At 37.3% G+C, this 13,016-nt stretch overlaps 1 protein-coding gene across 4 annotated transcripts in view; it reads left to right on the top strand.

The window, feature by feature from the left end:
- LOC126369372 (centaurin-gamma-1A) overlaps positions 1 to 13,016 on the top strand; it is a 255,711-nt gene that overhangs the window by 211,547 nt on the left and 31,148 nt on the right. For all 4 annotated transcript variants that reach the window (XM_050013736.1, XM_050013735.1, XM_050013738.1 and 1 more), the window contains exons 2-3: positions 2,095 to 2,241; positions 3,125 to 3,210. In XM_050013736.1, the coding sequence (XP_049869693.1) occupies positions 2,095 to 2,241; positions 3,125 to 3,210 (233 nt within the window). The remainder of the gene's footprint in view (positions 1 to 2,094; positions 2,242 to 3,124; positions 3,211 to 13,016) is intronic.

Below are 13,016 nucleotides of genomic sequence, written 5' to 3'. Positions count from 1 at the left end.
TTTTACTAGAAGTAGAGTTCCGTACGCGAAGGAAAAATTCACGCGAGTGTGAAAATAATGTTTTATTGTTGCTTGTCAACAATACATATATACATAATTTCACGACTATTTCCTACCGGGGTAAGTAGAGACTATGGAATTCCATTTGCGTCGCTGACACACTTCTCTTGCTTCCAAAAAACAGGGAGGGTTTTTATCTGCTTAATATTGACGTTCGTGTGTTCCAAGAGTTTTATGCCTGATTACCCGTCTCTTTTGTTTTCGGTGGATAAGAAAATGACAGGTATAACTTAAAATAAGTTTAGGTGGTGTGTACTGGAATCAGCACTAGTAGGTATTAAAATTAAATGTCAAATCCACGCCGATGTACGGAATTCATATGGCAAATAATACACCTTGGTTACATTTTCAGTCACAATGTTATATCATAACATGACTAATAAGGGCAATTTTATGTAGCACGGTAAAATGTTCAGTAATACCACGTAATAGCTACCTTCCTACGATCTACGACCTTGAGAAAAAATGCGACTTAATAATATAACAGAAGTTTTTTTAGTTTTAATGAATAATAATGTAAGCATTTTTTCACTTTTTATGAATACACACTTACTTATTATTTACGCTACGGCTAAATGACTTGACAAGTTTTGGCGTTTGATTACAAAATACACTATATATACTTGCATAAACATAATATTATCTAGTCATACTCATAAGGGACCACGTGTCGGACGACGCTCAGTGGGTAGGCCCGATACGAGGTGGACCTACGATCTGGTGAAGGTCACAGGAAGCCGCTGGATGCGGGCAGCGCAGGACCGATCGTCGTGGAGATCCTTGGGGGAGGCCTATGCCCAACAGTGGGCGTCGTACGGCTGATGATGATGATGATGACGACTCATAAGGGTCTTTACTTAATAAAAAAAATAAAAACTTAAACCCGAGTACGGAAAAATTTCGCTCTGAAAAGTATGAACAAGAAAATATTTCTCTGACGTTCTACCGATTAGTGATGCTTAGGAGATAGCCGTGGTCATATGCCAATCTGTCCTAAGGGTTTGCTTACCACGGCATATGACCACGGCAGCTATCTCCTAAACATCACTACTCGGAAGAACGGCGATACCACCAACACTTAGTTCACATTGCGATGGATGCACCCCATAGTAGTCAGTAGTATCTCCGGTCTCAGTGGTCCAGTGGTTTGAGCGTTGGGCACACGATCCGGAGGTCCCGGGTTCGAATCCCGGTGGGGACATATCACAAAAATCACTTTGTGATCCCTAGTTTGGTTAGGACATTACAGGCTGATCACCTGATTGTCCGAAAGTAAGATGATTCCTGCTTCGGAAGGCACGTTAAGCCGTTGGTCCCGGCTACTATTTAGCGATGTAAGTTAGTAGTCGTTACATGAACCATGTCAGGGGCCTTTGGCGGCTCAATAATAACCCTAGCACCAGGGTTGATGGGGTTGGTAATCCACCTCACAACCCACACGATAGAAGAAGAAGTAGTATCTCCATTGGGTTATAGTCGTAAGTTTATGTTATAATTAGACTTTCATAACAAATTCGACCTAGTTAGGTAGTACTTACAGTGTTTCCTCGAGTTGCAATATTCCACGGCTCATTTAGTTAAAATGACAAGCTAGAAAACCTGTTGCTTAGCTAACCGAGGAAGCTGGAGTCATGTGAAAGTTGATCATGTGTGGATTTGGTCGTAATACTTATTATTGATTTATAATTATAATTCTGTCGTCCATTAAAATTCGTATCACATTTCTGTTTTCTGGTATTTTTATGTCATTGGATAAGCCTAAGAGTGCCTAAGTATAAAATAGTTGATATTAAATAGAAGTAAATACAAATAAATACAAATTTATTCAATAAATGCTCTGAAAATTAAATCAAACTTTTAAGTCTGTCCCAAAACTTTATATTTCAAGTTGCATACATTGCAGCGCCCTCTGCGGCATTATTAGGTACTATTCCAAAACTGTTTAACTACTCGACGCTAGATGGCTCTTTAAACAACAAAATGAAAGTAAGAAATTTATAACATTTTCTAATCTTAATTTTTCTTTGTACACAGATTCATTCGTCAACAGCCAAGAATGGACAGCATCACGTGGAGTAACAGAACTCAGGGTTGGAGTGTTAGGTTCACCAGACAGTGGGAAATCTGCTCTAGTCCATCGATATCTAACTGGAGCTTATATGCAGGAGGAGAGTCCGGAAGGTAAGACATTACATTTGTTTTTAATACTGATTTAATTTTAATTCAAAAACATTAATCCAACAAAATATATTTCTTGTTTTACTATTGTTTCCAGCTGTATTTATTTTACTGCCATCTAGCGTCAAAACGAAGAACTAGTTGTAAAGAAAGCTTGAGCAAGCTTCGCAATGACAGTTTACGAAATAGTATCAAACTAAAATCATAGGTGGCGTTACTTTGAAGTATTCTGTATGAACCAACAGATGGCGCTAGCGGCTCCTCCATTAGTTATCAAGGTTCGTTGAACTTTTGGGGCAACGATATTCCCTGTACAGACTGCAAAATAGGAAGGATTAGTTCACGCGTGGGTCTAAAATTGTATGTTTACACTAGTTAGCCCACGCAGAGTAGGTATGTGGAAAGGTAAACTACTTGAATTAAGCGTTTCCTTGTTTCTTTAGACATCTAGAGCGGGAATGTGGTACCGTATACCAGTCATATTAAATGCATACAGAATGGTAGTAGGCGGCTAAAGTGGTACCTGCCTACTCTTCAGGAGCTAGTATCTATTCAATAACCGTTGAGTATTCTGACTGATTCATTATTGTAGGTACCTTACCTACCTACCTATTTTCTGTAGGTACCTACGATAGGTACACGTCCAGTTCCGTCATGAATATTCCTTTGAATCGCTTTTTCACTGTGAATATAATTATGAACAGGGGAATTCAGAAGGCCACATCGAATCAATTCACCTAAAAAACCAATACTTATTGCTATTTGAGAATTTATATGCGCTAACGTCAAATTGCAATATTATGTATTGCTTTTTATTGTTTTGATGTGGCCTTTTAACACCCCTGATATTTTTTCACATACTTAACTGCCTACTTCTTGTCCACAGGCGGCCGTTTCAAGAAGGAAGTCATAATCGACGGTCATAGTTACCTCCTCCTCATACGAGATGAGGGTGGTGCTCCAGAAATGCAGGTTAGTTCATACCTAAGTACAGGTAGTCACTCCAAACGAATCTACTAATAAACACCAACTGAGGTAATAAAAAAGTGGGAAATCTACTTAGATGTTGATAGAGGGCTGGTGGAACGAGCTTAGACGCCTTCCGGAAACAAAATGACGCCAAAGAGAGGGATGGTTGGAAAAAGGGAGGCCCTTGCTCAGTAGTAAGACATAACTCAATAAAAACAGATACAAGGAGCATATAAAGAAAACAGATAGTACAGGTAAGCTTATCTCTAAACAAAGAAATTTCTTCCAGCTGATCTACATGACGAGAGAGACATTCAACGTATAATATTATATAGATACACATACAAACGCGTAAAAATTATTTAAAAATTACTTATTCTAATACAATAGACTGGGCTGGGCGATGATGGGAGCCATTGCAATGCAGGACGGTAGGGGCTAGTCACAGGGACTGTAACCTGGAACCTGACAGAGGGCAGCAGTAGCTGTCAGTACTATTCAGAGGCGGAGGACAGGAGTCCTAGTTTAGCTTTATAATAGACTACTCTGGGCGCCATCCCACTAGCGTCAGACAGAGTACTGCGGAGATTTTTCCCTAGAAAAGTAGCATGGAAAATGCTGCACGGATAAGAGCGTGGCTCTTAAATTGATGATGATGAATACAATAGACTACTGAAAAACAAAGAGGTTGCCCCTATATTATACCCCGTTAAACTTGAGTAACAAATAAATACTTTTTAAATACTTAGATACGTCCAATGTCTTGCTTGAGGTAACCTTTTATACTCGTAAAGGGGAAGGAAATTTCTAAAAATATCAATATATGCGTGGGTGGACAGTACGTGGGTGCTTTTTTTAAAATTCACCTAGCTTACCTAAATATACTCAGAGATATTGAAATATTTAAGAATCCTTCTGACAGGGAGTAATGACGTTGCTGTGGAAAACGGGAAACACTTGATACTCTTGCAATTTACCGTAATTTACCTTTTATTTCGGGATTCAGTCACCTAACACCTTAGTGTAGTACCTAGCTACTGTTAGATAGAATACAATCGATCGGCCTAATCTCGACTCACAACTCGCAATCACTATCCTAATGAACGTCACAACTGGCTTCTGTACTTTGACAGGTCTACACTGGCCTGTAAAACTAATTACTACATTTTTAAAATTATGATAACTTATAAAGTACACCGACAACCGGAATCGGAGAGGAAATATGATTGGCCACCTGATACGACACGATTCGTTTATAACAAACATCATAGAAGGAAAAATTGAAGGGAAGAGAGGAAGGGGTAGACCTAGGAGAACATTCATGAAACAAATAAAAGAGAAGGTGCAGGTCGTGTCGTATCAGGAGGTGAAGGTTTTGGCGGGAAGAAGAGAGGAATGGCGTTTACTCCACTGACAAGAGCGCAGCTCTTTAATAAAGAGAGAGAGATAAAGTACACAAGATAAACTTTCGAAATAAAAAGGACTCGAAATGTTACTAATGTATAAGTTAAATATTTACAAAGAAAGCTGATAAAATTATAGTTATTTTCTATTTTCTATTCTACGTACCTGTACCTACAGGGTGATAGTGACATCGTAACGAAAACTTTGAGGGATGATTCAGGCCATGATTCTGAGTTGATATCAAGTGGTATTTTAATTCTCTAACTTCTATAGTTTAGAAAAAAAAAAATTAAAGTGTACTTTGCTTTGCTAGCCTGTGTAATTCGTACCACGCATTGAAGCTATTGTAAAACATTATCTTTATTGAAATGTAATCAATCACTAAATGTATCTTCTGACCTAGACGTTCTATTTAATACTAAATACCTAAATATAATCCGAATTTATTTATCAGCATCCTTTTACCGCCTAAATGGATGAAGTAAGGACTTGTCAGTCACAACCCCCCAAAACTGAACTCCATTTTTTATGACTTATACGAAATCAGAAAGGTCATAAACAAACTGAGACAATGTAAACGGCGCATCGTCATCGTTAAGCCATTAAGATGCTTGTAAATCGGACACAGAGTCGTAAACACAGGCTTTGTGGCTGTAAACAACTGACTGGCTATTAACTATATCACGGGTTATAGTTCCAATCGATAGCATTCTGCGTGATTGAAACGGTGTATCAGATGGTATGGAAATACTGACGTATGGCAGACGTTGATAGTGATAATAAAGATGGTTAAGAAAACGAAGACTTAAAGGATGTAAAATACCTTAGTGTCTCAAGACGAAAGTTTTTGACCAGTGCGTGTTGCCAGTGATGACTTACGGCAGTGAGACGTGGCCGCTTACTATGGGTCTCGTGAGGAGGCTCGGTGTCGCTCGGTATTTCCCTGCTCGATCGAATCAGAAATGAGGAGATCCGCAGGAGAACTAAAGTCACCGACAGAGCTCGGAGAATAGCCAAGCTGAAGTGGCAGTGGGCAGGACACATAGCGACGAAAGGATGACAACTATTTATATACATTAAAACACAACATTTAACACATGTACCTAATGGACGCGCCGTCGTTGAAGAAATACAATCTTGATATTATCACGGCGATGGGAAGCACGGATGAGCTTGGGATAACACTATTTTTTTTTGTTTGTCGTTTGTCGCATATGGCAGGAAGCTCGGAATGTCGCATAATATATATACTTGATTCATTGGATATCAAACAAACCATTATTGATATTTTGTATACCTTAATCAGCATAGTGACGAAACATTAACACGAGTAATGCGGTAAACATCGCAGAACATCCCATTATCTTAACAAATAAAACAACAAAGATAAAGAAGACAATTTCGGATTACATGATGTAAGATCGATACCAGGAATTAGCGTTCGATCATCCTCAAATAATCCTGCAGGATCTAAAGTACAAACTCGTGTAAAGATTTTTTTTATAAAAACCGTTTTCTAAAAGTAGAAACCATTTAATCAAAATACACGTCTAATAAAGACAAATGGAGACAGAATGACAAAGAACTGAAACGTTGTAGGCTACTGGTTTTAGATTAGACCCTATATATACAGCCGGAAAGATTAAGTCTTGGTCCAAGATACAAAGACATCGATCTCAGTCCATTAATCTCTTTGTAATACCTCGCCCTAAGTCCTCCTAAAGTATGATGTTCATCTGCAAAGCGTATCACTACCTACTGCAAAGCGTATTAAACTAGTCCTAATCATAATCTTCCTAGCGTTATACCATTTTCACGAGACCGCTAACCACCTGAAGGTAAGTATTGACAAATCCGGATTTGTACAGAAGCGACTGTCATTTTTCATTTTTAACTAGACCTAAAAACAGCAACGGATTTGACACAATTTATTTCGTAATAAGTTTCACTGTCACTTTAAGAAATGTTACCAATATGTTATGTTTCGTTTCATTTGTTCTATTTAACACAGAATGTTGTCTAATTTCCGAGTCTTTTACAAGTCGACGTTTTTTAGAACTGTTCACTGATATGTTCTTATATCACCATCTTCTTACCGTTGTCTAATCTCAGCTCTTTTTGGAGTCAGAACAAATTATGTTGTCTTGTTCCTCAGATATCACTTCTATTCTTCGGCGCACTTACTTTAGGTACATTACACCGTTGTTCTTTTTTTACCTTTGATGGGTTTGCTCTTGGCCCCAGACTTGCCCGAAGGCATTGACGAGGCCTAAGATGGAGCGAGCTCGCCCAGGTGCCTGTTCACTCTGGCCTTGAAAGCACCCGGGTTATATGCATTCGGAAATACAGAAGACGGCAATGAATTCCACTCCTTAGCAGTGCGCATAATGAAGGACGATGCGAAGCGCTTTGTGCGAATAGTTGGGATATCCACCAAATAGGGATATATAAGTCCGAAGATAAAAGGGGGATGGTGGAATGAGCTCGTGTAGATCGCGGGTACACTCCCCGAAGTTGATTTTTAGATGAATTGCTTCAATGTAGCCTCTTCCTTAGTCAAGTCTTATTTCTTCGAACTCATCCATTTATTGTTTATTTTTAATTATACAGCGCACTAGGTTACTCTGTAATGCTATACATCTTCCTTTCTCTTTGCATTCTTTGTATTTCCATCTCTCTCAGGTTCATTACGCTGAAACTTGAAGTTATTAGGTCTGTTTTTCCCTTATTCTATCTTTTTCATTTATTTTTCTTGGTCCATTTTTGTAAACTAAGGTATCAATAATTACCAATAGGTACCAACATAAAGGAAACGGTATAAGTGAGCGGTCTCTACTGTAATTTACAACGATGTTAAGAATTTGAATATGAAGACACACATTGTTAGTAACATGCGATGGAATCGATTGATATTGAATATTTTATGACAAGCGTATTGATTCAGTAGGTATGTCTCTCCGCTTTCGTTAGACAGGCGGAGCATTTGTGTGTATGAAATTGTTTTGCTTAAACGGTTTTCTTCTACCGTGTGGGTTGTGAGGTGAATTACCAAAGTCATCAACCCTGGTGTCAGGGTTATTATTGAGCCGCCAAAGTTAGTTAAACAATTAAGTACTTTCTTAGATACCTAGTTTTGTCATCGTAATGTTACTAGTTCAAATCGCGACTCGGGGTTTAAACCACTGAATTCGAATTTGTGTAAATAATTAATATTGCGTGATTTCCAGGATATGTCCCCGGTTAATGGCAATTGGCTCGCCCCCTATTACATGGGACTTAAACATAGCTGGCGAGAACTAGGTGTATTACTACACATCTCTGCCTACCCCTTCAGGGGTACTAGCGTGATGCTGTGTTATGATATTATTCGCCAATTTATCTTAAGTTTTGTAATAGGTAATATGTATAATTCTAGCTTATCTTACTTTTTTTTAGTATCTTATATTTTATTATAAAGCTTTGTGAGAATCTGTTGTTGAACATAAATTCTCCTAGTGTCTCTTCTCACGTATCCGCGACATCTATTCTAGCTCGGGTGCTGAAAGGCAAAATATTACTGGATATTACTTTTATTTCTCGAGACAAAGCTTTATAAGATTTACCTTCTGAAAACTTATCCGATGGAGTTTGCTTAAAGAAAAAACAGAATGGTTTTTGTCAGATCTGTCATGTACTTAGTAAAAGTGTTGCTGTTTTCGTTAAGGAATGGGCTAACCAGATAATTATCGTCACTTACCGTCTACTTTATATACCTACCAACAAACCACTAAGTTGATGAATTTTGTTAAACTTCGTTAGGTTCCAAAATACAAATTACTAAACTATGAGATTGTGGAATAAAACCGAAGAGCCTTCATGACACAGTCTTTCAATCGAGTTATATTAAAATGAAGATGATGTCTTTTATGGGAGATAGTTTGACCACAATCTCACCAGATGGTTAGTGATGATAATTATCTGGTTATGTCATTTTGATCGAGTATTTTTTTAAATTGTTGGCTATAAATAAAGATCATCGTAGACGAATCGATTCGATCAACACACTGTCGCTAAAAAAATGTCCTAATAATGAATGGGCGATTAGAAAGTTCCAAGAAATCCTACAGCATTCCTCTCCACGGATGTTTGCCTGCCAGCTAGGTGGAATAAACCACATGAACGGGTTAAAATGGCTTTCTTTAAAGTTCCTCCGAGAGAATTTAAGATCAGGATGAGATTTTCTTTGTGAAAATTCTTCCATTTTCAGTCTAGAAACCAGCAAATTAGCACTTTCGGTCCAAGTTGCGGAAGTCGTTAAAATAAGTTTAAATCTCATGAAATGGTGATTTAGTTTATGTTGGAAGTGTTAGCGTTTTTACGTTATCTAAACTTCAGTTCCCAAGCAACCATTTTATTTACATAATATAAAAATATTAAATTTTTCTAGAAGTGGATGACCACTTCTAGAAAAATGATTTAAGAAGTTGTAATTCTTAGAATGTGTGGTATTCTAGAAGTCTAGGCATTCTAAGGAGTGGTAATTTTCAACTGTCATGAAACGCTGAAAGGATGCGTACGATCACAAGTGTTACTAAGGGTGGTATTAATAAACTAATCCCAGCTTCGAGACTGCCCTCATGATCATGTCAATGTGACAGTTCTCATAAAAAAACAGGGACTTGAGCACGATTTTGAGGGCAGTCTCAGCTGAGATCTGAGCTGAGCAGAGCAGCTAGTTTATTAATACCACCCTAAGTAATTAATACCTGATAATTCGTGAATAAAATTCAATTGCAGCTAACATTTTTATCATATTTATCATTATTATATCAATACAAAATCACTTCAATGCAGTGCAGAAAATATACATAATAGTACATAATTATCTTCATTATCATAATTTATTATATATGTATGTATAATGTATGTAAATGGTACTGATTTCTATATAGTACATAATTACCTAACTAGCCATACTTACCTAATTACTTAAGTATAACATAGGTACGCATATAAAAAACAAACAGTGTTGCTTTTGGAAATTCAAGATTCTACCCACGAAATAGAAGAAAACGGTCTGCCTAACCCAATAAACATTACAGGCGTGAATATATGCACGATTATTAGTATTTCGCAGACTCCTTATATCTTCAATGTCTGTAAATTTTCAATTACAAATCGACAGCGCACCTAACTCGCTCTTTGTTCGAACCCCAGTCCTTGACAGGCAATCAAACTATGGGACAAAGCGCGGTGATAAAATCAATATCGAAATCAGACTTTGAATCTGAATCACTGACCTGTTATACTCATAGCTAGAAGTTGTAAGGGCAATTCCACTTTCGAATTTTCTAATTGTATCTATTCTTCTCCTTATCGTGTGGTTGAGCGTTGAACTCACGATCCAAAAACCCCGTATTCGAATCCCGGTGTGGAAAAATCACAAAAATCACTTTGTGATCCCTAGTTTGGTTGGACATTACAGGCTGATCACCTGATTGTCCAATAGTAAGATGATCCGTGCTTCGGAAGGCACGTTGAGCCGGTGGTCCCGGTTACTACTTACTGATGTAAGTATCTAGTTGTTACATGAGTCATGTCGGGGAATTATGGCGGCTCAATAATTACCCTGACACCAGGGTTGATGGGGTTGGTAATCCACCTCACAACCCACATGATAGAAGAAGAATCAGACAACATCATAAGAATTACGTAATAATAGTTCATAAACCGAATATATTTAAAATATTAATGTACTTTTAAGAATTCGGGTCACAGTATCGAGGGAACTGCATTGTCTAACCCAAAACACATAAGCGTGAAGATATTTACCAATTAGTCATCATTAAATACCTCCTAGGCTTTAGGCATAATTTGATAAAGTAAGGTGCTTTAAACTAACTTAAGTTCCAATAACTAAGTCTAAGCTCAGTTTAATGAACTCTCAAAAGGCATTTGCTATAAATACAATGTAAATAAATTAAGGTCACCCGCTCTGTTATAAGGTTATTCATTGAAGAACTTTATTTTTACTTCATTAAAATCTCTTGAGTAAAATAATAATGGTTAGGTACTTATACCTACTCGCAATTTAATAACATAATTCTGCCTAACGAGTCACGTAGATCTGAACTCAGGATTATACGAAATTGTATTTTAGTGATACGAATATACTACGTGATTCACTTTAATACTTATAACGAAACCTGAATAAGAATAAGCACTTATACGGTCTTTGTAGTCCAGTGGTTGAGCGTTGGGCTCACGATTCCGAAGCCCCCGGGTTCGAATTCCGATGGGGACACATCACAAAAATCACTTTGTGATCCCTAGTTTGATTAGGAAATTACAGGCTGATCGCCTGATTGTCCGAAAGTAAGATGATCCGTGCTTACTGATGTAAGTAAGTTGTCGATACATGAGTCATGTCAGGGGCCTTTGGCGGCTCAATAGTAACAATGACACCAGGGTTGATGAGATTGGTAATCCATCCACACGAGAGAAGAAGAAGATGCTTGTGGCGTTTTTTGTCCCCACTGATCAGTTTCTACGACCCAAAATATAGAGCCATTTTCGGAGAAATATCGAGAAAATTCTACGAAAATGAGTTAGCTCGAATAGACCCTGAAAAATTGAATTCGGTTTTGGTGATATGAAATTGGTTAAAAATATACTTAAGTATTAGGTTTCTATTGGATAAAATGTGATTACATCGTCTGGGCTAGGGATCGTTGGCCTGGATCGAAATATGGCGTCTGTAGGTACGGTCACGAGTACTAATATGTACCTCTATATGTCGTAGCCAGATCTTAGAATTGATAATTTTATGATGTGCTCGATCATTTCATGAAATGGTCATATTTCATGAAATTGAACATCACTCGTTGGCCACATCATGATGTAGTTTGGCCAAATCAATGAACACAAAACCAACTGTATTAAACTTTTTTTGAAATGGACAATCAGTGGCTTCTCGGACATTCTGTTTTAGGATTTTTCATATAAGTACTTATGGAAAAAAAAATTTTTGGGCACCAATCAATTTGTAAGGTACCTATTTTAAGAGTAGAATGACTTTACAAAGAGTTATGTAACTACATAAACCTAACTAGGTTAAAAGTTATAATTCAATAAAATAAACAACATTGTTTTGAGTCCTTCTACAATGCTTTTAAAATCCTAATCTAACTACAGTTTTGTATAAAAAAATCTAATCGAATCTAGCCTACTAGAAGCAGCTGAGCAAAGGCCTTCTTCGTTCCATTCATTACTGGTATAAAAATACATAGTTCAAATCAAATCATTTATTCGTTTTGTCAGTTTTTTATTCTAACAGGTTTATGATCACATGATAGATATAAGCATGCGAAAATTTAGTAAGTACTAATAACATTTATCCTAATTTATCCATTGTTCTGTGTTATCCTGTGTACGTACAATAAATAAATAAATAAATGTATAACATTGCGAATTATGCAGTTGAGATTTAAAATATTCGTTTACAATTCTTTAATATATCTGGGAATGTGATTGTAAAGTACGAACATTATGTGACGACTTTTACTATAGAAAGCGTTTTTTTGGGTTTGGTTTTTAGTTATTATTCTCTACCGCATTATCAGATAAAATAAACTATTCGACAATCTAGGCCCCTTTCAATGGTAGCTAATGACACGAAATCTCGTCAAATTACGCAAATTTGTCGGCATTAGGCTGCCCTTTCACCATATCTCGGTTCAACCCCATCGGTGACGTCATCACATTGGCCTGGATTGCCGAGAGTGGTCCAAATATAGCTGGTGACGTCACACCACCCGGGGTGTAGGGTGTACATGTTTGACATTTATTAAAATTAAAGATTGAACGGCTAAAGGTGTTGCGAAACGTTGTGTAATAAAATGACGTCATAGTCATGCTTGTTCCACGTTCTTCGAGAAAGTGTTTAGTGTCTGTGAATGTTAGGTACAGGAATTGATTCCCAAATATTTAATGGCTTACTAGATTACTTCGTATCACATTGTTTCTTTATTTTCTCACCGTTTAAACCTTCCCTAGACTACGACAAAAATTTAAAAACCAAAATCAGCCTAATCGACCCAGTCTCTCGAGTTTTAGTGAGACAAACGAACAGCAATTGATTTTTAATATTTATTGCGTTTGTGATATTCTTCAAGTTGTTCAAGTATAATAAGTAGCAGTAGGGAAGTTGTAAGGTATTTTTTTCACTTCCATACAAAAAGTATGTCTGACTCATCATTCTCAACAAAAGCTCCGTAACCAAATCTTGTAAACCCAATTTCCCCCGTCAATGACTGCGAAAATCGAAAAACTATTTTGACCCAACTTTATCCAATGTTTTCGCACAGTGCTGTCTCCTCGACAATACCCACTGAATCCACGGATGTCCGCACCTGACCGCATCGATA

This window comes from Pectinophora gossypiella, chromosome 9, assembly GCF_024362695.1.
Source record: "Pectinophora gossypiella chromosome 9, ilPecGoss1.1, whole genome shotgun sequence".
Taxonomy (NCBI): Eukaryota; Metazoa; Arthropoda; class Insecta; order Lepidoptera; family Gelechiidae; genus Pectinophora; species Pectinophora gossypiella.
Note: the sequence above shows the minus strand (reverse complement) of the source record. Positions and strands in the feature narration are given on the sequence as shown.